The sequence below is a fragment of the Uloborus diversus genome, chromosome 10 (genome assembly GCF_026930045.1).
Source record: "Uloborus diversus isolate 005 chromosome 10, Udiv.v.3.1, whole genome shotgun sequence".
In the NCBI taxonomy this organism is placed as follows: Eukaryota; Metazoa; Arthropoda; class Arachnida; order Araneae; family Uloboridae; genus Uloborus; species Uloborus diversus.
The window spans coordinates 55,086,669-55,114,253 of NC_072740.1; the positions used below are offsets into that span (position 1 = coordinate 55,086,669).

The 27,585-nt window shown below is 34.5% G+C and overlaps 1 protein-coding gene across 1 annotated transcript in view; it reads right to left on the reverse strand.

Annotated features, from left to right (window-relative positions):
- LOC129231853 (putative protein kinase C delta type homolog) overlaps positions 1–27,585 on the reverse strand; it is a 176,576-nt gene that overhangs the window by 38,681 nt on the left and 110,310 nt on the right. Inside the window, exons 9-10 of the mRNA XM_054866235.1 lie at positions 6,358–6,531; positions 6,181–6,269 (exon numbers count right to left, since the gene is read on the reverse strand). Coding sequence (XP_054722210.1) covers positions 6,181–6,269; positions 6,358–6,531 — 263 coding nt within the window. The remainder of the gene's footprint in view (positions 1–6,180; positions 6,270–6,357; positions 6,532–27,585) is intronic.

Consider the following 27,585-nt stretch of genomic DNA (forward strand, 5'->3'; position numbering starts at 1 on the left):
TTGATTTAAAAAAAAACTAATTCGAAATTTAAAAAAAGAGCTTCGAGGTGCAGACCCCAAGGTGAGTTCGAAAGGGTGTTATGCAAAGTTTCAGGGTTGTAAGTGCAATGGAGATGGGGCCTACTGGTCACACAATCGGGCAGAAAGAAACATAGTCTCTTTACCTTTTTGATCATTACCATTCTTTGCAGCAAGTAAAAATTTAGGACGTTCAGAAAAAATGTTTTACCGCTTTTTTTTGCGGGGGGGGGGGGGGGGAGTTGTAAAGGAAAGAAGATTAAATAAACATGTTTGAAAATTGATCGGACATTTATACAGTTTTTCATACTTGTGAATGAAATAATTTCCTTTTTTGTGATCGCGATCGTTTTACTGTAAGGATTTTTCTCGAAATTCTAATCACTGAAACATTTGCTCGGGGGGGGGGGGAGATTCGTTGTTTTGAAACAGATTCGGGAGATATTACTTCATTATGAAGTTCGCGAGAAAGCACTAAAATTCGGGTGCCTCCCAAACGAATCGGGTGAGTTAACAGCTATGCCTTCCTTATCGTCTAGTCGAAACGAATCGAGTTGGGAAATGAGTGACGGTATAATTAGTCTTCAAATAAGGCGATTTCTAAGGTTTTTCAATTGTACATGTCCGATTTTCAATTTTATGTCTAATTTTCACTTTTTGCTCTATATGCGCTCATCAAAAGTCACCTTAGAACAAATGAATTTGGTTAAGTATAGTGTTGATTTAAGGTTTAAGCTAAATTGTGATATGCTTCACGATACATTATCAAAGTCTCGTCAAAGTTCAAAACAGGGTCGTCTCTGTTTTGAACGACATGAAATATTCCTGAAAGAAATTCAAAAACCCGATGGCTGTAATCAACTTATTGCCAAAAGCGTTCGCTCTACACACGAGTAAACTAGTAGAGAGTCAACTCGGTTCAGCTTTAACTCAGCGTTGTGGAACAGTTGCTCAAATAAATTCGGCTTTCTAGGAAAAGTTGATTCAACTACGTTGCCTCGTGTGAGGACAATAAAAACGCCCGTCAACTTCAGGAAAATGCCGAGTCAACTAGTTGACTGGCATTTTTTTTGAAAAGTTGATTCCCCTAACAGCCTCGTGTGTGAGATACCTTAGTCTCCCATTTTGTTTCGAGAATTGTCTCTAGTTAACTCAGAATATACATGTTGTAAATGAACGAAAAGAAAAGATTACTTTATAGGGCATGCTAAAAAAAGAAGTCTTGAAATTTTATGGTAAAAAAGGACTAGCATACACATGGACGGGTCCAGAAATTGTTCCAAGGAGGGGGCGGTTGATTTTTTAGCTTTCCTCTAGCAAATATTCTATTTACACATGATTGAGGGGGGAGGGAGTGTGCCACATTATTTTTAACTGACACAGCTAAAATATGGAGATTTACCCAAGGAGGCCCTATAACTTATCCGTTGAAAGAGTTTTTCTAAAGGTGTTTTTTAAAACTTCATCTTTGTAGTAATTCTGGGAAAAGTTTCGGAACCCCCTCCTCCAAACATGACTAAATGTCGTCAAAAATTGCACGTGTTTGGAACTTTAGCTTCAAAAAATTACCGGAGGGAAGTCTTTGAACCTATCTCTTACCCTACCACCTCCTGAAATGCCTACAAAGGCGTAATTAAGATTTACATTTTGCAAAATACCCAAAGTAAAGCTCCAAACTCGACATCCCAACATCACCAAAGAGCATCTGAAATCGAAATGAGAAGATTAGACGCCGAGCATATTAGGTGCCGGGAACATTGGGCCCAATGTGCTCGGCGCCCAAAATGCTCGACGCCCAAAGTTCCCGGCGCCCAACGTTCCCGGTGCCCAATTGACGGCCCCCAATCTTCCTAGACCGTCTGAAATACTCCTTTTAAAACTTCAATTCCAAAAAGTTTCTAAAAAAAAGATTCGAACCTAATTCCTATTTTTTATTTCGTCAAAGATGGTCTACACCTGAGTCAATTTGGAAAAATTGCCGATGCAGGATCTCTCAAGGGAGGGGCGATAACCCCTCCCTTGTATTCGTCCTTGGGCATATATATTGACTTTGCCAGCACTTTTTACCATAAAATCCTATTTCACTGTAAAAGTGTACAGTAGAAAAACAAGATACTTCTTGTTCATAGAATGGTGCTTTACGCGCGTTACTGATTGGGACTCAAGAGACGGATGGGAAAGGCCAAATACTTGCTCGTCCCGTAGTATACGATTGATGCCGAAATCGTTTACGTTTTCTGTTTCAATTAACTACACACTTTTCAATGTACTGCAAACGCATCATTTCACAGTAATATTTTCCTGAATTTTTAACAGTGTAGTTGCATACACTCAGGAACATTGAAAATAGTGCCCCATGAACGAAGAAAGGTGCAATCACGAAACTTTGCATGTAAGAAGAGTGACACCTGATATGCAAACGATCCAGTTTGGTGTCAATGCGCATGACCGTTTACCCACAGTATCGGTGCAATCGGGAAAAAGGTCCTATATAAACCAGTGCATAATTTACGATTTATGAATGTTACGATTACATCCCGACTGTTTGAGAACCTTAATGAGTGAAGGATGCAAGGTAGACGAGTTAGAAAACGTTTCTCACAGTTAAAGCCTTGGTTTCCTAGGAGCCGACTCGCCGTTCGTCGGCGTCGCTCTTCGCCGAGGAGAAAACTTGATTCTTTTGCGCATGCACGCCCGAGGTAAATCGACGTCGTGAATGGCCACGCCGAAATCCAGTTCACTTTGATTTCAGCGTCACGGCGCACAGTGGAGTATTGGACTGAAAATCCTGACCAAAAGTCCAAAATTAAAATTTTACCCGATTTTTATAAAAATTTATTCTATGATAGTTGACTAACTGGTGCATCGATCGGCACCTGTTTCGGAAACTTGAGTCACGTACAATTGCTCATAGCCTCAGTAAAAGATGAGATTTCTATAAGAATTTTCGCTGTTTTGTTACGTTTCAGCTTAATTATTACGTTTTAATGTAGATTTTTTTTTTTTTGTGGCTTTATAAATGAATGGAATTGAACCAAACCAATTTTACGGGATGAAGAAATGTCAGGGCTTTGTGCTAATTACAAATCAAAGTAAATATTTTTATTTTCTTTTTGTGAAAAAAATATAAAAAACTTGGTACAGGAGATTTTTAAAGGCTTTTCGCCTTAATTTATAACTAGAGAAAGCTTTTTAAATGGGTGTCGGGCATGGTCGGGCTGTTTTGAAAGTTGCATCATATTTGGCTAAGTCTCTAGTGCTAATTTCAGCAAAAAAAAAAAAAAAATCTTCCGCCTACAACTGCCCTTTTTTTTTAATGATTTTTTTTTTTTAAAGTGCAAAATCCGATCTTTTTGTGACAAGTCATGATTTTAAACTGAATTTACCTACAAAGATTTAATAAATTTGTAAAAAGTTATCATAAGTACTACTGAATGAAAAGATCGACACATTTGAGAGCACAAACAACAATAAAATTTCAGACACGAGTTTCAGGGTTACGAGAAACCGCTTCATCAATGTATAAAGATGTAAGCTATGGAATGAGAACCATCCAATTAACTTCGAAATGCTCACCTTTATGCATCGCAAAAGAGATTCATTGCACCCCTAAAACATGTGTTTGAGTTCAATTATGTTAATTTTCTCATGTACGTTAATGAGTTAATAAATTAAATTATTTTGTGATCTCGCTAAGAAAATTTGCTCTTCCTTAAAATTGAGATAGATTTTAGATAAAATTAATAAATATTTATATTTTTTTCACATCATGCTGCAAATAATGTGCCGGGGGAGGGGAGTCTTTTCCCTCTTATACGTAGCATTACGATGAACCCCCCCCCCCCCCACACACACTCGCTAGCGTTAGGAAACAATTGTAATCGTCTCCTAACGCTAGCGAGCTATTTAAGACATTTTACCTACTCATTGTGAAATTGAAGTTATATTAAATTTTAGTTCCAAGTTTTTGTTCGTACAATTTTTAGCAGGACACATCACGCTAAGTATAACTCAGGATCGACCCAAGGTACGGGTATATGTACAATATATACAATTAAAAAACAAGAGCTTTTAAATATCCATTTTTGAGTGTTTTTACAGTTATAACATCCTAGTTTTATTTAATTTATTTTTTTTTTTTTTTTGCAATAGAAAAAAAGTTCTTTAGAACCCCGAAACCCTTGTCTCCAATTCTTTTTGTGCATGATTAAAACAGGGTTTTAATGTTTGAAACCAAACGAAAAGAATAAAATTGATTATTTTTTAGGTTTCAAATTAGTGTTTTGTACAAAATACAAGGATTTTTTAACCAACTTGTCTAAGCATTATTTGGCAAGCAGTCAAATGTGGTACCATTTCAGATCGAGTGAAAATTATTGAAAATTTTTATTTCAACTCATTGAAAAAAAATTCATTAAAAAACAGTGAAACAACATAACTTTACCGTTTTAACTGTAAATGAAGGTAAGGTGTTTATATTATTTCCTTGAAAAGTTTCAGAGCCATAACATTATTCGAATATCGGATGCAGGAATTTTAGTTTACATTGATTGAATAATTGAAAAGAGTCGAAAAAGTGACCTCCCTTTGTAAATTCGTAGAAATTCAATTAATTACGATAGAACTTCAAACAAACCATATTCTTGAAGGAAATTATTTTTCCTATCTAGTGATGCATTGGTTTTTTTTCTACGTTTACTAAGATCGTTTTTACGGTCGTAAACATGCAAAAGTCTAAACCGTGGACAAAATATTGAATATTCCATTTTCTAATTCAAATTTAAAAAATCGAGTTTCAAATTGTAACATCAGACATTTCAGACAACTTGTATATCAAGTTTCGTGTCTATAAGTGGGATAGCTTCGCCATACAGCGCACAAACGCACATAAGGGGGTCGCCTTCAGAAGAGTGAAAATTTCAAACTAGTTTTGGCCAGGATTTTCAGTCAAATACTCCACTGTGCGGCGAGGAGCGACGTCGAAGATCGACGATTCGCTCCTTGGAAACCAGGGCTTAAGCAAATGTGAGAGCGGTTTGATCATCGGCATGAAAATTGCGGGCTGGTCGACGAGCCGTGTTGCTGCCCAGGTGGATCGTTCGAAGTGTTCCGTTAGAAATTGTTGGAGGCAGTGGACACGAAATGGTACTTAAGGGCGAAAACCCGGGTCTGGAGCGACCAGGAAGACGAGGAGGAGAGAGGATCGAAGGATCATCGTCCGGCAAGCGCTAGTGGATCCCAATGACTCGTTCCACCATACAAGCAGACGCAGGGATAGCAGTTGTTCTCCGAACCATTTCTAGACGTCTAGCGGAAGTGAATCTGCAGTCCAAGCGTCCTTTTCGTGTACTCCCTTTAACATCAAAACATAGGCAACTCTGTCTACAATGGTGCGAAGCCAGAGCGATGTGGGATGTCATTGACTGGCAAAAGGTGGTGTTCAGTGATGAATCCTGGTTCATTTTGGGGTCAGATGATAACCGAGCATGGGTGTGGAGGCGCTCTAGTGAAAAGTACCATTCCACCCACTTTATCGTACGATACAATGCCCGCACCACGGGTATAATAATCTGGGGGGCATAGCCTATGATAGCCGGTCCACTCTTGTTGTGTTAAGGTCCACTTGGAACCTTAAAGGATCAGCGTTACGTTAATGAAATTCTGCAATTACATTTAGGACAGTTCCTGAATGGTCTCCCAGGGGCAATTTTCCAGCAAGATAATGCTCAGCCGCATACAGCTAGAGTTGCTCAAGACTTCTTAGGTACTTTTGAGACTCTTCCATGGCCAGCTCGCTCCCCCAACCTATAGAGCATGTATGGGATCAGCTGAAGCGCCAGATGCCGCCGTGCTACTCTGTGCAAGATTTAGAAGTGGCTGCTCAAAATGTGTGGGTCCATCTGCCTTATGATAACATCATACGTTTAATTAGCCCAATGCCGGGCCGTGTTGCGGCTTGTGTTGCAGCAAAAAGGGGGTTCAACGCGCTATTGAAGTAGCACTGTATTTGTTTAATTGCCTAGATTTCGGGATCAAGTGTATCTCTCTCCTACATCATTCTGCAGATTAAGTTTCGCTTCAATCCAATGTTTCCTTCTTGGGGCACTATTTTAAATATTTCTGAGTGTATATAACATTTTAAAATTATGCACTTATACTTACATAGTTCTCCTCAAATCGAAGCGACCAGCGTTTATGTGGAACATTAAGTCCCCACCATTGAGATATTCCATAACAAAAAAGAGATAGCTCTGCAATTGAAAGAAAAAAGTAATTTTACATTCAAGATGTCTTTTAAAATTTATTGATGGTAATAACAGAAATACTTCACTGCCTAACCTCAGATTGAAAAGAGCAATAAAGTTTACACATGTAAGGATGTTTTGTGCCACGAATTAAAATTTTTTTTTCGATCATGGCACTTTCAATATCATCATCTTCAAGAAGAACGTCCTTTTTGAGTGCTTTGATGGCAAAATACATTTCCGTATTTTTTAACGTGGCCAGCAGTACCTATAATAAAAGTTCGAAATGGTTAGATCGAAGTGTAATTCATTCGTGAATTTTTGTTACAGTATTTTGTATAAAAATACATACCATTTTATATCCTCGTTCAAATTCATTTTTACTATGTTAATTCAGTCACAAATTGAAACTGAATTTTTAAATGATGTGTTTTAAAAGCTTGAAAATTGTCTGATTGCTGAAAATCTAAACTTTGTAATGCATTGTTCAGTAATTTTCAACTTAATGACAGTCAAAAGTAGTTTTTACCCGACTGCGCGTGCGCGACGCAAAGGAATTTGGTAATTCTTACGTCAATCGATTTGTATTAACCTTGGGAGTGTCACTAAACACATGACAGTAATTAAAATTCTCCATATCAACAACCAGTTGCTATTTTGTTAGTTCGGGATCGTGTCGCACGCAGTCGCTGTGTCGATCACTTCCTGCGTGCGACACAGCATGAGGCAAATGCAGGTAGCTTTCAATGCCTGAATTTTTTGTTTACTAGCGTCTACTAATTGGGGCCTCAGTGGCGGAGTGGTCTAAGCGATTGCTTCTCACATTTGAGGCGGTGGGTTGGACTTCCACCCTCGCTCGGGATGTACTTCCCCCTCATTTGTTTTTGTCGTGATTCAGGGGACTGAGTTTAGCTACGTGTACTTTCGCGACAGGCTTTTTTAGTTTTGCGAGAAAGATTTGACTGACGATGTTTGCTAGCTCGCGTCAAAATGAGTTATACAGGCTGTTTATATAGCTGTGCTGTGGTTGACTTAGTTCTCGCATTTTTGCTAAACGTCAAGCACATATAACTTTAAGCCGAGTTAGGTCCCTAGAGAGACTAATTATCTGTAGTTTAAATCACCGCAAGTTACTTAATAAACCTCACGATACAAACTCTCTCAATGAAATGACAAGATTGCGAGTTTTACAATCATAATGACTAAGTCAATGAAAATTAACTAAAAAGTGTAAAATAAAAATAATTATTAAATAAAAACAAAAAAACTCGACTGCGTAAAAACCAAAAAAACTAAAAAGAAAAATGTATAAGCCCAGTAGTTTAGAATGCTATTAAGTACTACTGAATAACTGCACCATTGAAATAGTTTTATATTCGTACACAGATAAGACATATCATAAATTCAAAAACAGAATAGAAGGATCAACAGTCGGGGCCCATTCCTTTTTGAACCAAGGATCCCCGTAAAATTTGAATGAGCCCCGACTGTTGATCCTTCTATTCTGTTTTTGAATTTATGATATGTCTTATCTGTGTACGAATATAAAACTATTTCAATGGTGCAGTTATTCAGTAGTACTTAATAGCATTCTAACCTACTGGGCTTATACATTTTTCTTTTTAGTTTTTTTGGTTTTTACGCAGTCAGGTTTTTTGTTTTTATTTAATAATTATTTTTATTACTAGATATAAATGTAATTTGTACTCATAACATTGAAAAGGAAAAAAATTAATCAGTAACAAATGTCTAAATATCACAGTTTGGATTTCAGAAACAAGTCATTTTACTGCTGTAGAATCGCCTCTCTCCGCGAGTCCCTTTAATCGGATTTTCTGAAAAAATTCGATTTGGAGGGCGGCATCCCAAAAACTGATTTTTTCTTCAGAAAATTGGGTATGTCATAGGATTCTAACGAGATTATGAATTGAAAACCTCAAAAAATTTGAGACGCAACCTCAAAAATCGGGATAGATGGTTACAGTCAACTCTCTCTCCTTCCAGGTCATAGTTTAATTTAAAACCCAAACTGACTAGACCCCAGAGCCTGTTGCTGGTCGTCATTTTCGCATTCGCAATAATTACGAATACAATTATTGCATTGTATTGTGTAATAATTTGTAATAAAATCATTCTATTATTTTATTTAAGCTGATGGACGCTCCCTCTTCCTCTGAAATAAGGGTAGGTGCATAGATAGGACTTTTTTTCATTAAAAAATGGAGATGTTACCTTTTCAAAATATAGGATTCAATTACTTTTACCAAACTAACAAGAAGAAATCGAATATTTTTAGAAATAGTGAAGTAATATTAATCCTCTATAACAGTTCTAAGCGGTCGTATCCAAAAATGTTTTTTTTTTTTTTTTTTTATGAAGTTCTGAAATGCTGATCAGTCTGTTTTTAAAATGATCAGCAAAATTTTGATGACCCAGTTACTACATTCAAATTTGTTTCTGCCAAAAAAAAAGTAATTGACGGTAATATTTTTGAACAATAATACCCAGGGCGAGTCAAAATTATGTGTACAAAGTTTTAATTAGGAAACACGAAACCAACCAGAGAGCCAGAGAGAAATACAGAAATGAATAATCAGAAACCCCACCAGAAAAGCTACTGAGTAAACTAAAGTTAAAAAACGACAAAAGAATAAATAGTGAAAGTCTTTATTGACAAGGACAATACAAGTGATTATATCCTGTACCATAACTTCTTGTAATAATCCAGTTAAGCTGGCGTAGACGGGAAAGTGAACTGCTAGATAAAGTAGATCCCCAAAATTGCCGTTAATCCAAAGCGAATTTATTTTTGAAAGTTGTAATTGAAAACATTACTTAAAAAGATTTAAACACTCAAAAAATAGAAAACACTTTCTCAGCTGTTATAATTTTGTGTGTATTGAAGAAACTAATGTTACAATTCAAGGATCACATCTACATTTAATGAAAATATTTTTTTACAGATTTTTTTAATGTGTCCTGCATTAATGATCTTTTAGGGTGCAAAAATTAGTCAGATATGTCTGACGCAACTATAATTACTCTCGATAAGAAAGCAATGTTATGCTCGACGACTCATAAACATTGCGCCACTCTTGATTGCATTGGTATATTTGTGCTGCAGTTTAAGTCTCAGAAAGTGTCCACAATATCGCTGCCAAGAACAAACAAAAGAGTTTTGTTAAAGCAAATTGAACGTCACAAGAAGCTCAGATCGCAGCATTTATAGAAAAAGTTGGCGAAGATTTTAAACACGGAGTTAATTGGTAACAGTAATAAAAATGCGATGATGGTCAAAACAGATATCAAAGCAACCAATTTGAGTTTTTCGCGATAACTCTTCACTTGTGTCATAAGGTAAGGAACAAATTTCACTTTCACAGCGTAAACAGTAAAAGAATGTCTGCATCAATGTGTTGAAAAAGGAAAATAACAAGTCTACAAATAAAAGAGACGTTTGTTGAACGAAGAAGGAAAACATGGGGTTTAAGTCAACTAGCACCTGGGACATGAAGAAATTTATAACCAGCAGCACACCAAGTGCCAATTCAAGATCACTTTGCTAGATAAGAGCAGTCATTAAAACAAAAAATAAATTGGAAAGATCTCAGCGTATTTTTAAGAGTGTATAAATAGGAGACGTATTTGCCTTCAAATAGTATTTAGAACCATTTGTAAGTAGTAAATGATTACCTTTGGGCCGACACGGTAGCCTGTGTGGTAAAGTATATATTTGTATAAAAATGGCACATTTGTAACCTTACCCCGTTGGTGTTGTCCCATTATGTATATGTAAGTTCTTGAGTTAACAATAGACTTTGTCAAATGTCGTAACACTACAACAATAAAAGATACCAAAACATTCGCAAACCGTTTGACACAAATGAGTATTTGAATAATAAACTGTTCAATAAAACTTTTCATATTATTTGGGAAATGAGTCTTTACATTGATATACCAAGGGCGTCTCTGGTTTTAGAGGGGGTCATTAGCGGAAGGGAGGGTCATAGTTAAATTTTCTGGCCCAAAAAGACGGATTGAAGCAAATTTTCAAAAATGTAAGTCCCAAAAATACAGCTTTTAAGCAATATCTGAGCACTTAGAGAAGAGAGGGGGTTCATGAAACCAAGACCTCTCCCCTTCGTCTGTATCATAGCCTGATCATTTGGTCATGGGGCACATTTCTATTTCAGGGTACCCTTAGGACCCGACTAAAATTTTTGAAGGCAATGGGCACGAAATTCATTTTGTGTCCCTCATACCCGCTTATTCTATATAATGAAGCTATAAAATATTTCGATACTTGCGGATACAACTATACTAAATTTGGTGGTACAGTGAAACCTGTGTAAGTAGACTACTTGTGGTACTTTAGTGGTCAACTTATAGAGGTTAAATTATATGATATAGATCTAACTCTGTTCCTAAAAATAGCGGATAACTTAGACAGGTGATCAACTACAAGGGTGGTCAACTTTACAGGTTTTACTGTACCTTATATCACAATAAATTATAATACTAAATTTGGTGGTAGCTCATATAACAATATATTATAGGTATACCTTTAAAAAGTAGAAGAGACTTAGAAAACGATAAATATATAAGACATGGTTAAACTTTGACCGTTGGAATAAACCGTAAATATCAAAATTATCTATGATATAACTTTCAATAGTAAATACGGACTAAACTTTGAGTGGTTTTCTAATTTGCAAAGAGATCAAACTTTAAGGGGAATTTTTATCAACAAATAGATTTTTTCCTTGTCATGGCATTTTCAAAAGTTGAGTAAAATCATTACTTATTTTTAATTAGCATGATAAATTAAGTGGATTTTGGGATCCCCCGAAATATAATCTGTGCCCACGTGCCCCTGCGGTAATCAGGCTCTGCCTGTAATAAGCTTACATCTTCTTGGATTGAAAAAGGGGTTCCCTGTATCCTCGAAACACGTATCTAAAATATTGCTAACTTATGCTAGATGCTGTATACTAATCTTACTGGCAAACCTCCAAAAATGGCAATTTCCTTGGCTTTATCTTCACTAACAATAAAGCTGAAAGTCTGTCTGGATGTCTGTGACGCACATAGCGCCTAGACCGTTCGGCCGATTTTAATGAAATTCGCCACATATATATATATATATATATATATATGTATATATATGTATATAAAATTAAGCAAACAGAATTACAAATATTAAACAAATTATAAATAACAAAAGATGATAAAAAGGAAAAATGCAAACAGCTATTAAGTAGGAATAGATAAAGAGTGAATCCAGAGCTCATCAGCCGTGGAGGATTCATTAATTATGGTCAAAAGACCAAAATTTTAACTATAAACTAGAAGAGAATGTTTAAGCTCCAGTACATGTAATATAGAGTAACAATGGGCAAACGCACCACTTGCTAAGCTAAAAACAATAAACTAGAGCTCAAACCTAAAACTAAAAGCAGGGGGTTTCGCCTCGACTAATTAGGAAAACAAGTTCCGATAATTAGCCTTCCACGGGACAGTCGAGCGAAACAGGCGACTCGGTATGTCTATGGACTGATTTCTGGATATGTTTTTATGTTTTGTTGACAAATGGAAAGGTTTTTTTTATCAGGTTGAACAATGGATTTGATTTTGTTTACGTGGATTTCAAGGTAAGACAATTTTGTTATAGGCAGGTACTGTCCCGTGGAAGGCTAATTATCGGAACTTGTTTTCCTAATTAGTCGAGGCGAAACCCCCTGCTTTTAGTTTTAGGTTTGAGCTCTAGTTTATTGTTTTTAGCTTAGCAAGTGGTGCGTTTGCCCATTGTTACTCTATATTACATGTACTGGAGCTTAAACATTCTCTTCTAGTTTATAGTTAAAATTTTGGTCTTTTGACCATAATTAATGAATCCTCCACGGCTGATGAGCTCTGGATTCACTCTTTATCTATTCCTACTTAATAGCTGTTTGAATTTTTCCTTTTTATCATCTTTTGTTATTTATAATTTGTTTAATATTTGTAATTCTGTTTGCTTAATTTTATATTTACTTGGCTTTTTAGTTTTGCTGCGTTGCGCATCTATGGGCTCTTGGTGTGGTCTTTTCAGTATTTTTCACTTTTATTATATATATATATATATATATATATATATATATATATATATATATATATATATATATATATATATATATATATATATATATATATATATATATATATATATATATATATATATACACAGTCGAGTCCCGACTTACGCGAGGGATGCGTTCCAAGACCCTTCGCGTAAGTTGAAATTTCGCGTTGTGGAAAAGGGTATATGTAAAAACTTTTATGAACATACCCATACGATTAAAGACACTTGTAAACACCACCTTAAACTGTTAAAAACAATTTCTTAACTATACATTACTGTTTCTTAAACAAAAAATTGAATTTTTATTTATTGTATTTTTAAAAAAACCCGTTTTATTTAACATAAAAAACTGCTACGATGCACAAAATCAATGATTAATGGGAAAGGAAGACTTAAAATAAACCACTACGGTGCGTACATTATGTAGTAAGAAAAAAAAATGCACTATAGTTGTTGAAACTTTCTCTTTTTCCTTCTATCTTCACAAACTTTAAATGAAACAGCGTTCTTAGGTGTCATTATATTTTATCAACTTTCCCATGTAGAATGAAAAAAACAAATGGAAAATGAGGAGTAGTTATTTGTATAAGCGATGTTTAGACTAGTACGGTGTGGGAACTTCTGCCCTCGGCGATGCCAAAGGGATGAAGGTTCATTCACGAAAAAACCGCGATTCCCTTCGGAAATTTTTCATGTTGCGGGTGAAGAATTCGCGTTAGGAATAAAATTCTTCATAGGAGAAAAAATAGCGTTATAGCCATTTCGCGTAAGTCGGATCGCGTTGTAGCGGGAGTCGACTGTATATATATATTAGGGTTGTCCTTATTTATATGGGTAATTTTTTTTTTTCGGAATTCAACAAGTGACGCCCCCTAGTTTTGTGACACTATAATAAAAAGTAATCGGTGCAAAATTTGAACTCGATCGGTCAATAATAACACGTACCCCTAGGACGTTGAACTTTAACACTTTTGATAATTTTCTCACAAATCTTCGAGTTTTTACTTAAGACCCAGTATATCGTTTCTCCTAGGTTTGCAAAATATTTTTTACAGCGAGGTAGCACTAAAATTAATCTTTTTAATTAATTCATATCGTCCAAAGATTTTACATTAAATAAGAATGAAATATTGCTTTAGAAACCTGACCTTAATCGTACGCTTTTCTCATTGTATCTCAATCGTGTGCATTCTTTTCCGATAGTCTTGGAGTGTCTGTACAATCCTAAACTGCTTTTGTGACTCATGTTTGGTAAATTGATTGTGAAATTCTTCGATTAATTGTGCTTCTCTTTCAGTTTTATCATTCACAACTTTCAGCATTTTAACGATATCTCTTCCTTTTAAATAGCTTCCTTCATTTTGCCATGATTCAGGATCAAATAGGAAAACATCTTTTGGTGTATGTAACTTATCAAACAGGTTTATTGACTTGTATTTGATTCTATAAAGAGGAAGATCTTTACTAAAAAAGTATTCCAGATCATCTACTGTTATTTGAAATTTTTTATACAGTCATCAGACACGTCTTCCTATTCAACAAGCATTTTTTTGAAGAAGTTTTTTCCTATCTTCAAAGTTAATTCCTTCATCCAATACGGACAAAGCTACTAGTTCATCCCCTAAGTGATTTATGAATTTTTCAATCACTGCTTCTGCTGCATGTATGTCATCATTTTGTAAGCTGCAGGTTTTTTAGACACTAGGCATATTAATTTAAAAGGCCAAGAATGGGTTGCTGCGAAAAACTATATCTTCATACAACATTTAACTGTAAAACAGCATTTACGAGCAATCTCTTCATGTAGTGTCAATTTAAATTGCTTCCTAAATATATAAATTTTCAAACAAGAAATTCCTTTTACCATCCCTCTGGGTCAAATATAAGCTCCAGGTTGCCGAAAACATATCGCTGTAGGAGGGAAGACTTCACCAAGAAATATAATTACGCGTTATGAGAATTCTCTGTAATATTTCCTAATTCTGCTTTCTATGAACAATAATAGGTCATCAAATTCTTCTTTTAGAATTTAAGTTTTATGTGAATTTTTGAATTTTGAAGCGCTTAAATAATGGAATATCGAATCTAGAACTAAGAAAGGCAAGAATATCTTTAAAGACACTCTACAGTACGGTTTCATTTGCATGATGATATCAATACAAATGCAATATCGCAATACGCACCGTTCAGCTTTTGCTCTAAAAAATTACATGCACAATTTATACAGCCGGTGTTGTAAGCCGCTGTATAAAACACTACAGCTTGAACAGTTAGCAATAAAGAGCAATCATCTAAGATATCATATACAACTGAAAAAATATCTCAGAAATTCTGAGTAGCTGTTCAACATTGCATAGGTGGATTTACGGGGGTGCCAGGGGGTGCGTCGCACCCCCAAAACTTTTGGCTGGGTTTTAAAAAAAAAATAATGCAGTATTCGTCACTCAGAAGCGCAGCTAGGTAAAAAAAATTCATAGCTGCTATACTAATGCTGTGTTAAAGTATAGATAATTGTTTTGCTCTGTTAGTGTATTTATTGGTATATCAATACGAATTCTTCTACTTTGAAACAACTATAGATAATCAAGTCCAAAAAAAAAAAAAAAAATACATGACAAAATTGCAACAAACTTAATTAATAAAATCTACTCCGAATTCTCAACTAAAAACCAACAAATTCCCGGTAAATTTTCAAAAAAATTTGAAGCAGGACTCCCGGAATTCTTGCTGCAGTGGTGCATTCAGGGGGGGATGGGGCACAATACTGGTGACTCTTCCCACAGAATGCTTTGTTGATGTTTTTAAAAAATATATTTTTCAATATTGAAGCGAAGAAAAGATCTCATTTTAGGAAAATGCAGTTATTTTAAAATAAGAAAAAAATAAATAATATTGGGGAAAAACCTTAATTTATTTCAAAAAGAGAAATATTGACCTTTAACTTTTTCAACAGCTTCAGATTATTGACAGAGAATTGTTTGTATCTCCCCCCCCCCCTCCTCCTCGCACAATCCTCTTTCTTTCATACTCCCCCTCCCCTCCTTTTTTTTTCATTTTTTCATTCTTTCAATTTCGTTTTCATTTTTTCTATTAGTCCTCAATTCCCCCCCCCCCCCCGATGCCCTCTCTCTTGCCAATGATATTACGAAGTACCTTAAATTTCGTATTTTGGGCTTCAATTTCGCAACATTTCCAAGGAAGATCCTATGATCACCTAAAAACATCGAAAATGGTTGAAAATTGCGTTTTCGGAGCTTCAGTTTTGGAAAACGGCAGTTTCCCTAACATTACAAAATATGGCCTTCCACTCATGTGTTTAAGATTTTAATTTTGGAAAATATTCGAACAAGGGCCTCCCACCCCCATTCTCTAATTATTATCAAAGATTATTAATATTTTGGTTTTGAAAACTATACTATTTCGTGATAAGTAGGAGAATCTTTTGGGACAGTAGCCTTTGAAATCCTCTTTTTAGTACCATGGAGTATTGCATAAGTACTTCATTTTTAGGCCTTCAATTTCGAAAATTTTCCAGGGGAGAGCTTCGGGACCATCGTCCGGGAACAGCATCAAAAACTGTCCACCCTAGCGTTTTTGGAACTTCAATTATAAAAATTATAAAGAGGTAGTGGTGGTGGGGGGGGGGGGACATATATTTCTATCTGTTTTTCAAAAAATCGATTGGGGTCAGTCCGTGAGTGTCATTCCTAACCCAAACTATAAATATGGATTATGATCACATTTATAAGACTTAAATTTCTAAAAACAGCCTTGGAACCCCACGTATCATTCTTTCCCCTAAAATATCACCAAAAACTCTCAAACTGCGTTTTCAAAACTGCGATTGCAAATTTTTTCTGATGCGTGAATCCCCTTTCAAACCAGAAGCTGGATTCGCCCCTTGCTTCTAACAACATCGACTTTTGTTTAAAACTTTTTCTGCAGTTTGAAATGTTAAGAACTGCTGATCTCATAACGTTACTAAATATGGTTTACATCTCGTTTTTTAGACTTAAAAGTGCGCCCTGGCCTAAAATTATTTTCTGATTTCGCCACTGCCTTGTTGAAAACCCTCACGTCCCAGATCACTGTTATTGTTGCACCCCCAAAATTTTCGTCCAAAATCCGCTTATGCAACATTGGAACCTGAAGCTATCATAGTAAGCCTATCGGCGTTTTTTTCCAGTTATATCTGAATGTAGCTTTGTATCCCAGGGAATAACTAAAAAAGCTAAATTTAAATTCATGAAATCTGATTTTACCTCTCGAAGATTTTCTCTTGCTCTCTTAAGGGATGTACGATTGATCATACGGTTATTTCGATTTAAATTTACTGCATCTACATAGGCTGTTAATAAATGAGCAGCATCTTTGTCCCTAATATGGCATTTGTCAAACATTGATGAAATGCGTGGAGATCTCAATAGTTGTCCAGCTTTTTAGCGTTGTGGTAGACCAGATATAGAAAAAAGGTTCAACAGGTTAGGATAGATACCCAATTCGGTTTCTAAATCTTGTGAATTGCAAGAGGAATTTGATAATAATAAAAGACTATGTACTGAAATAGACAGTTTAAAGTATAGATTTTTACATTATTCCGATCTGGAATTTTTTTTATTTTACATTTTAGATATGGAAAATAGAGTTTATTTTTATGGTAGGGTAATCGAGGATTTTTCAAAATTTAAATTATAAGAATGCATAAACAGTTAAGTATATAACTAAAGAACAGAAAATTAAAATATAATTGTCATTACTTATATTTATAGCATGGAAAACTAATGACCCTATTTGCCACACCTATTACATACACAGAAAATTTTCTAAATCAACACCCCCAAAGCTTGGAGGAGGCAATTTGCTGTTGTCAAAAAATTATTCATTAATGGCCTAGGCCATTCATTAATGGCCTTTAGAATCCCTTGTGTCCATCTTGGTGGAAAGAAATGTTCCCCTGCCGCTTGGTTTGAAACGAGCGCGAATAGCGGTATGCCTGTCCCAAGGCCATTGGTGTACCCTATGTAATAAGTAAAATTTTACAGACTGAAAGTGAGAGAATGGTTGGTCTGGAAGTAGCAACATCTATTGAGGTTCAAAATTACTCTAAATATGAAACCAAGGAATATTTTTACATAAAAATGAGAAAATCTGCAATTTTTTCTTTAAAACTCAAAAAAGGGGGAGCCCTAGGGGCACGTGTTAATATTCATGGATTGACTTAAAATTTTGTATGGATCATTTATTTGTATAATGGAACAAACTGAGGGGGCGTCGCGTAAAATATCTGCAACTTCGAAAATAAGGACCACCCTAATATATATATATATATATATATATATATATATATATATATATATATATATATATATATATATATATATATATATATGTATATATATGTATATTAGGGTGTCCCAAGATATAATGGCGAAAAAAATATTTGTGAAATCGAATACGCATTACCCTCCAAATTTTTTCCTTTTCCCCTCAGAAACATGAGAAAAAAGTTTTATTGCAATAAAATAACGGGAACCCGTGCCGACTTGAGGTCCAAGTTGAACCTGAAATCCTGTACAGCGACTACAGTAAAAATATTGCTAACTGTATAATCCTTTACTACACGTGACATCAATTTATTTAAAGCAGATATTTACAACAATATTAGACTACAAGAAACATTACTGTACATATTTTTATTTCAATGTTTGCTTTTTGCAGTCAGGATAGAGCTTCTGGTGCTCTTGAACGCAACGTAACACAAATTGTTTTTGTTCCTCATCAGCTGTAAGCAAACCATGAAAGTCCTGCATCATTTTTTACCTCTTTTTCAGCTGCATCGTTTACGGCTCTAAACATTGAGACAGTCTTTTTCACATCAAAGAATGAAATATTATTGACCATACCATAAAAGCTGGATGAATTTTGGTAGAGCAGCTTTTGAGATAATTGGGTCCACATTTTCGTACACTTTTTCAAAAAGCACAAATCTTTGTTGGGTGCTTTGACTGCCAAAATGCATTGAAGCCATGGTTTCACGTATACTGCTACTACAAACAAGCAGACATTAAACAATGTTTCATTTTCCTTCGTATCTAATTTTAGTTGTGAACTAAATAGTAATGGTTTTAGGGAGTAAATCGCTCGAGCCGCCCATCGAGCTTGGTGCATGGCTCCCGGTGGTCTTATTTTAAATTTATTTTCTGTATCTCCACTTAAAAATATGATAGGCAGTTCTATCAACTCTTTATAGTTATCCCTGACCGTAATATTAGTGAGTTGAGCACGGTAAAAAGTCAAGTAAATTTTCCAAGTTGGGGTACAATTCGGAACAACTCCGTAGCTCCTCCATAGCACTGTATTTTAGTGGGGATAGATCAGTTCTTATATATGATGGCGGCAAGCAAAGGAAAGCATTTTTCTATCAAATATTTGCTCAAGAATAGCGCAAGAACCACTTAAAGGACCTGTTTTGGAAGCTGTAGTATCACAACAAAGAGTTTTGAACTTTGTCTTCGAGATTCCAATCTAAAAACTACCTTTCAAACAGCCTGTTTTTGTTCTTTTCCTGTAGAATTATCCAGTTTAGACTCAGCAATGAGTTGTTTCTCACATCCTTATGAAATAACTATAGATAAGCGATATTCTTTTGATTTTTGAGCACTCAAAGCAGGCAACATTTTCATATCCCAAGGTAAATTCACTACGTGTTGGTACCTCGTACTGAAAACCAATTTTATTCTTTCCTCGTGCTCCTTCCGCTTTTCAGTTCGAATTCTTTGAATTGAAGATACCTACGGGAAATTCATCAATGTTACACCCAAGTGCGTCAATAGTAGCTTCAAGAATAAACACATAATCTCGTATACTTGGACACCTGTCCAATGCATCAACTGACTTCAGAGTAATAAAATCGCTCCTCATTACATATTTACTTGTTCCAGGTTCTGATAATTCTTGTTCCAGGTTCTAATATACTTGTTCCAGGTTCTGATAAACTTGTTCCAGGTACTGCTTTATATGTTTCAGGGAATTCTTCTGAATTAATATTTTCACTAGAGCTCGAAGAGGCATTTTCTTGTACAGGTTCATACAATTCCGAGGATGTTGAAGCGGTATCGTATTTCATGCGCCTGTTTTCTTTTTTGACAGCTCAAAGTCGAGCCCTTTCGTCTTTGTAGGCCAGTTTTTTATCTACCTTTTACCTAAAGTGACCACGTCGGCCGTTCTCTCTTTGGACTTGCAAGAAAATCCCATCTTCCTCCATTGTGATTAACCGTAGTGCATCAGCATGTGCAATACTGAATAAATTGTTTAAATTACTCTCAAATTCTTATTGGCGCTGTCTGAATACTTCTTGCAGTTTTTTGTTTTGCATTTTTTTGAAAGTCTCTCCAAATTTGATACAGGTTTTTAAGTTTATTCACACGATTTGGCAACGATTTGGTGGGAATGCGTGCCTTTTCCCAAAAGATGATGCATTCCCGAATAGCGAGATTTGCACTTTCACTGATGGTTAAATTTACTTCTCGAATGTTATAAAACAAAACAAACAGAACTTGTCCGTTAGAGGGAAGTTTCAAACCTGTAATTTGGTGTTTTACGACTCCTATTAAAAATATCTCCTTTTTCGAACTTCGCAACTCCAGTGCCATGTTTCGTTCCCTATGGAACGACTATATTGCGCTCGCTGACCAGAATGTATTCGTACTGACACGTTTGGCGGTTTGCAAATTGCCACGGATAAGCCCCCCCCCCCTCTCTAACATATGTTTTTTCTGTTTTCATTTGTTTTCTGTGTACTATTTACAGCTGTTTTGAGCTTCGCAAAGTATCGCATCGCCAGCGTTCGCTTGCTTATGAATACACGTACTATTTGCACGTTTAGGCCTTTAGGCGCAAGTCGACACGGGTTACCGTGCTTCAAATTGCATGAAATTTTTTTTACAACGGTTTTGATGTAAAAGGAAAAAAATAAGAGGGTATGCGTTTAAAAAAAACGACTTTCATTTTTTTGGGACACCCTAATGTATATATATATATATATATATATATATATATATATATATATATATATATATATATAATATATATATAATATATATATATATATATATATATATAATATATATATATATATATATATACATATATATAATATATATATATATATATATATATATAATATATATATAATATATATATTATATATATACATATAATATATATATATATATATATATATAATATAATATAATATTATTATATATATATAATATATATATATATATAATATATATATATATATATATATATATATATATATATATATATATATATATATATATATATATATATATATATATATATATATATATATATATAAAGAATAATAAATTAGCTCACTCAATCATAGAAAACTATTGAGAAATGTCTTCTCATGTTTTTCTTTTTTTCTTTCTAGAGCCAATTTGTCATTCTAAATCATTTTTTACGATTTTTTTCAACCCTCAACGTTTTACTTTTTTTACGAAAGTGAACATTTATTTCAAGAAGTCCCAGAAATTTATCAAATACAGTGGACGCCGGTTAATTGAATCAACCGTTTTAATTAATCAAATTGTCAAAAGCAGAACATAATCCATCTGTATTGAATTAGCCGTTTTATTGAATCAGCCGTTTTATGGAATCAAAACTGTTTGGAACAAACGTGATTCATATAAGCGGTGGCTACTGTATTTGTGATTTTGTTAAGTATTTAAAGTTGTTTGATTTCCTATAAGAAGTAATATACATCGAGAGTTCCAGAGCAAAATATATTCCTTCGTTGTTCGTGCCATTACAATAACATAGATTTTATTAATTATTATTTTCATTAATTTAGATCATGAACATACATGCGCTTTCGAGAATATGGTTACGTTATAGACAAAAAAAAAAAGTGACAAATTAAAGTATTATTCATGGCTATATTAAGTATCGTTTGAGCCTAGTTTATTTACTAAATTATAATTAAAAATAGTTTCCAGATATTGGAAATCAGTACAAATAATATTTTTGGGATCCCACTACAAACTGCACTACTTAAAAAAAAAAAATGTAGCGTGTTATACTACAAACTAGGAAAATATGTAACGACTAGCGTTTCGCTACTTGTAGAGCGTTACTTCCGACCACTTGATTTCTCCAACTGAAACGGTACATTCTCATAATCTACTGTGCTTGCGGAAATGAAATTTGAGCTCAAACTGAATCAATTTGAGCTCAAAATTGAAAAGTGAACAAAATAGGTCTCGAACGCAGAAGGTTACATTTTTTATCCTAGTAATCTTTGATTTCAGTTCTTGATCTAAAATCGAAACAAATGTCATTCCTTTCAAAAATTAAATCAAGTGATCCCTTCAAACGCGTATCTTCTAAACTCTAAATCATACCTCAACATAATATTTTGTTTGCATATTGTTTAAAGGAACGCACAACTAAAAAGTTTTTTTTAAACGATCCACGCCATAAAATCTTAAGTAAAGAAAGAAAAGAAAAAAAAAAAAAACGCCGCTTTAATAAAATTAGAACCTATGGCAATAGGAGCTGTAGCAAAAGGATGTCTTCGGTACAATCTTAATGCTTGGAGATTAAAAGAGAATAGAGCATGATTTAAAGCTGCAGAAAATGAATGAGAATTATCCAAAACAAACGCATCAAGCTATCCATTTTCCGGGAGATAACGAGTTGGGGAGTCGTTTCGTTCCTTGGAAATCCATGGAGTTAAATATATCCCTAATCACTTTGCAACCAGCTCCCGATTTAGAACCCGTCCTTGGCATTCAACTTTTCTTTAACAAATACTCAGATGGGATCCCACTGTCATTATTGAATCTGCAGACACAATGACTTATTTTCTTCTAGAACTAATCAAGTTTTTTGAACGCAAAATATACCAGATGCTTGTTTCTAGTTCTAGGCGACAGGATGACAAACAGTTTCGTATTTTTGTGCAATTAATTGTTGTTTCTCAAAAACTGGATCATTTTCTTTCTGTTTTAATTTAATTTATGATAATAGATTTTCTAATTAGTAAATCCGGTTACGACGAACATTCAAAGTAAAAACCGTTAAATTGCGATCCCCCTTCATGGCACGAATGTCGCCAAAAGTAATCAGAACAATTTAGTCCCTATCAGGATTCGTAAGTTTGTCAATTTTTATTTCGCTCTTTACAAGTGTCATGCTCAACGCAAATGAGCAATAAGTCAACTACGCAAATCTTCCTTGGAGCGACTGGCATTAAAATTTAATCAGCACCTGTTTTTATCACGGTCCATTAGTGCACCTCGTCAACACGAAATTCACGGGACCATGATAATTATTTCATGTTAACCGGATTACATCTTATTCGATAAATTGTTAAGCGATTGTTAACTCAAGTAACATAACAAGTATTTCATGTAAAACGATATTTCAAGTACTAAAGCTATTTTGCGTTAACGAGATTCGACTGAAAACAACGTTTTCTAAATCTTTGCACTGAAATTAATTTTTGATTGAAGTATATTAGTCACGCTTACCCGACTCTCCTCCGCGAGTGATAACTCCAAAACCTATTCAGCCCAAGTTCCCATCAGGGTTCATCTACAAACTAATTTTTGTGAAAATCTGAAGTTTTCTTTCTTTTTGGGTATAATACAAAGGAGTGATTGGTGCCAAAACTTGATCTGCGCTATTTTTCACCATAGTCTATTGGAGTACTGAATTTTACGTTAGCGTACTTACGAAAAGTTTTCACCCACACAGAGATTTTGCAAAAACGAGCAACATTTGCTCAGTGCTCCTTAAAACGTGTAAATCTGAAAAATATTCGAAAGTTTTAACGAATCCAGTATTTTCTACCATATACTTTGAACATAAAAGAAAATATAAAAATTAAAAAAAGAAAAGAGAGAAATAGAGCTTTCTGAACTAACCTCAAATTAACTATTACTCATCAAATGTGTTATAGCAACAAGATAGAGATAGAAAATATATTAACTATTAACTAAATCCCACGTGCTCTGAGCTTTGACTGTGGAAGAATTTTAAAATCCGTGACTTGCTAAATTTTTACTGACTACAATCAGTCACCTATTTGTAACAAATGAAAGTTTATATCAAGGGAAAGATAACCTACATTTGTGGTTTGTGGCTGATATTTTTCGTAAACAAAAGAATAAAATTTAAATATTAAATGACAAATTCTGAAGTAGAATATTGAAATTTGCGTTGTTTTCAAAAAAAAAAAAAAAAAAAAACAAACAAACAAACAAAGAAAAAAAAAAGTTTTTAAGCAATAACCCCCTTTTTTTTAACTGCAAAAATGAAGATTCTGATGCCTCATTGAAAGGAAAAAATACAGGTTATAAATTATTTGTACAGTGGACGCCGGTTAATTAAATCAATGGTTAATTGAATCAGCCGCTTTAATGAATCAAATCGTCAAAAACAGAACAAAATCACGCTCTAGTAAATTAGCCGCATTATGGAATCAAAACTGTTTAGAACAGACGTGATTCACATAGGCGGCAGCCACTGTATTCGATAATGTATAAAATAAACTTGACCAGGAAACCACACGCTAGTGTAATCATGAAAAAAAAAAAAAAATCGAATAACTAGCAAGGTAAAGAACATTGTAAAACATGTTTCTGGACGCATAAATTATTTGTCCAAGTGTCCTCGTTACCAAATATGAAATCTTAAAGTAAGACGAAGTTTTAAGAAAAGTCACCAAGTTTAGCAAGTTTTAATCAGAACACATGATTCACATGACTTGTAGATGGATTTAGACGGTGGTGAAATTGCGCTAACAATTTCTCACCAAATCTTTAAATTTAGTGCTTTTCTTAAAATTTCGGGAGACTTTTAAGTCCTTATATCTCGATAACGGGTAAACGAGGGCAAATAATTTTTTAGTCGAAAATCTGTCTCAAGATGTTTTTTTGATTGTTAATTATTTTAACTTTTTTCATTTTTACACTATTCGTGTTGGGGGTTAAGGTATATGTCCCATAGTGGTCCTTAAATGGTTAAAGTTAACCCTGATGAATAAGCCTGGAAGTTTGAAAATTTTTCGGTACTGCTCAGATAAAGCAAGCATGAGTACAATGCATCGAATAATTGTTTTACTCATACGAATTTTTTTTTTCCTTGATCCAGTAATTTCAATATCTAACTCGACAAAGTTTCAGATTAAAAAGCAAAATTTTGTTCCTTAATTTTAAAAAGTTGAATTAGCTGGAAATGAATGGTGCACTCAGGATCGCATTAATGGGAGGTCAATGACCTTCTAAAAAGTTTCTTATTCGGCAAAATTATCATCGTCCGACGAAATTTTTTCGGAAAATTGAGAATTTCCGTCGTCCCAAAAAAAAATTGTCCGGGGCGCCCCTGGGTGCACTTTAAGTATATTCAATTAAAGTCATTACTTTAAGCATCTCAAATCAAAATCAGCACTTTAAGCTTCTCTAAACGAAAAGCGTATGCCAAAACTAATATGATCTTGTATACACTTTTTCCCCCCTACATTAACTAACTTAGCAATTTGCTGCTATGCGCGGATATTTTGCATTGCTACAATGAATAGAAGAACATCCTAATTGTAAACAAAGTTAGTGCAATTCACTAATTAGAAAGTCTGGCGTTATCTTCCTTTCGACAGGAACAGACTGCTTTTGCTTACTTTAACTTCGCATTGTTCAGAAGACAATAGCATGTCACACGTAAAAAGATACGACTTCCCATTCATGTGCTCGATCATGTTAAGTGTTTGATAGACTTTTAGTTATTTAGAGCTCGGAATTTTTGGCTGGATTGGAAGTACAAAAGAAAATGTCTTTCTGAAAAGATGAAAATGTTTTATCGACACCAAAATAATCAACGGTGGAAAATCAATATTTTAAATTTGACGAAGAAGTTCCAATTGTTAAAGCTGTAAATCAATCTAAGGTATGGCTCTGATAACAAAATGTCTGATCTTGGACGAGTTCATTTAGAAATATGACTTAAAAGCAAATCAGCGCGTCTCTTTATAGTACATTAGTGCTCCGTTTCGGTGTTTTCCTCGCCCTAGCGATCCGTGGGACGAAAAATAATTTTGAATGATTTCTGTTAGTGTTTGCTTCAGCTAACAGAAGTATGTAATGAAGAACAATACTTACAGCGTACGCTGAAAGAAAGTAACTGTAACTAGGTTGCAGTAATGGTCTAAAAACCTACATTTCCGAAAGCTGTGCAACCTTGAAATACCGAAAGACATTCTCAGAATTATTTCTGTGTAAGGGTTGAGGGAGTTACTCAAGGTCAGCTATTCAGGTGGGCCCTGTTATCAAAAGGGGTGGTGGGATAGAGCGAAATATATGATAACGGGACGGGAATAGACCAATACGCGACTGCTTAAGGGTTAAAGCAGAGTTCAGAGTACCAGAGTACAACTGCACTAAGGCTATGCACGAGTTTACCCAGCTATGTTATAGGGCAGACATCATAAACTAAGTTGCATCACTAGCTGAGGAAGATTGATCTTGAAAAGTCTGGATTGATCGGCGCGATTCACGACTATAAGATGCATTAAGCAAGTATATCAAGAAATGTTTTTGAATCTAAACAATAGGATATGGGTCATTTCCACGAACATAAACCCAATAATTGTTCCTCCATGGTAACATATTCTTTTCAAAAAATTGCTATTGAACATGTGGTGGTGAAACCCACATGTTATCATGGGGGTTTTCATCATATACCCAAAAATATCAATTTGCAGAACATTTTGTCCATCATTGGCAGCGATATCGACAGACAGAAAACGGTCATTTTTATGAAATTTTGGCCATCTTAGTTGTCACTAATGTTAAAAATTGCAATAACAATACAATTTTTTCTGATATTGGGCGTGTTTACTTGGATTAATCTGTTTGTTACTTTTAAATCTTTCATTTAAATAAGAATGCTGCATTTAAAAGCAAACAAGGTAATCAAAAGAACCTCTTGAGTCAAAAAGTGCAGTTGCAAAAACAAACGCTCATAAAGTGTGACAAGGGTCTTAAATTAATCTTAAGGTTTATCGACAACATTTTTTTTTTTTTTTTTTTGAAATCACGAGTAACTAAACGAGTAAGCGAGACGGAATAAATTATGCAAAGAAATAATGATGACATAAAAATAATAAAACGCTAAAGCAACTTTTACCAGTCATAGATCTAATTTAAAAAAATTTTGTCCCAAAAATATATAACAGTCGATGTTTTCTGCACTATTTCCAAGATGTCTCGCTATGTGCAGTCTCTAAAAAGGATATTTTGCAAATACGTCGTTGGAAAGCTCGCGGATGGACCAAATTTGATGTAATAGGGTTGGTATTTATCGCATTTTGTCAAAAGATAATAGATTTGACGCAAACTTTCGTTCAGAAAGGCCAAAGAAAACAACTAAACGACAAGAGAGAGATTTTAGGATTACTCTGAACCCAGGACCTGTGTCTACACGGTCAGTTTGCAAAGAAGTAAGCGTTTCAGTGTCGAAATCAACGTTACAACAACGGCTGCAGGCAAGTGCATTTCTTGGTTATCGCAAAATACGACGTTCGCGGAAGTTCACAAAACAGCATAAAAATGCTCGTGCTCAGTGGTCCCGAAATCACATGAATCGGACCAATGAATGGTTAAGCGTTCTTTTGTTCTTTTTAGTGATAATAAAACAATAGTTTAAAAAACTAAAAAAACACGCTTTAGTAGCAAAATGAACTAAAAAGTTTAAAATAATCTTTGGATGACAAGTATATAAAGTAATTGACCAAACACTTAATTTTACTGTAATAGAAAAAAAGCGTGGGGGGCTTCTTATCAGTTGTCTTAAATTTCTCCCACTTGTTATCCATGCAAAAATGTAAATAGGCAGCCCCTACACTTTTTTTATTACAGTAAAATTAAGTGTTTGGTCAATTACTTTATATACTTGTCATCTAAAGATTATTTTTAACTTTTTAGTTCATTTTGCTACTAAAGCGTGTTTTTTTAGTTTTTTTAAACTATTATTTTTTATAATGGAATGTATCTTAGTATTCTATTGCATTATTTGCATCAGACATTTTGAAGGCTTCCTGGTAAATTCATGTGCAAACGTTGTTACACTCCACAGCTCTGATTTGTACGTTGTAAGTAATTCTAATAAGCCATT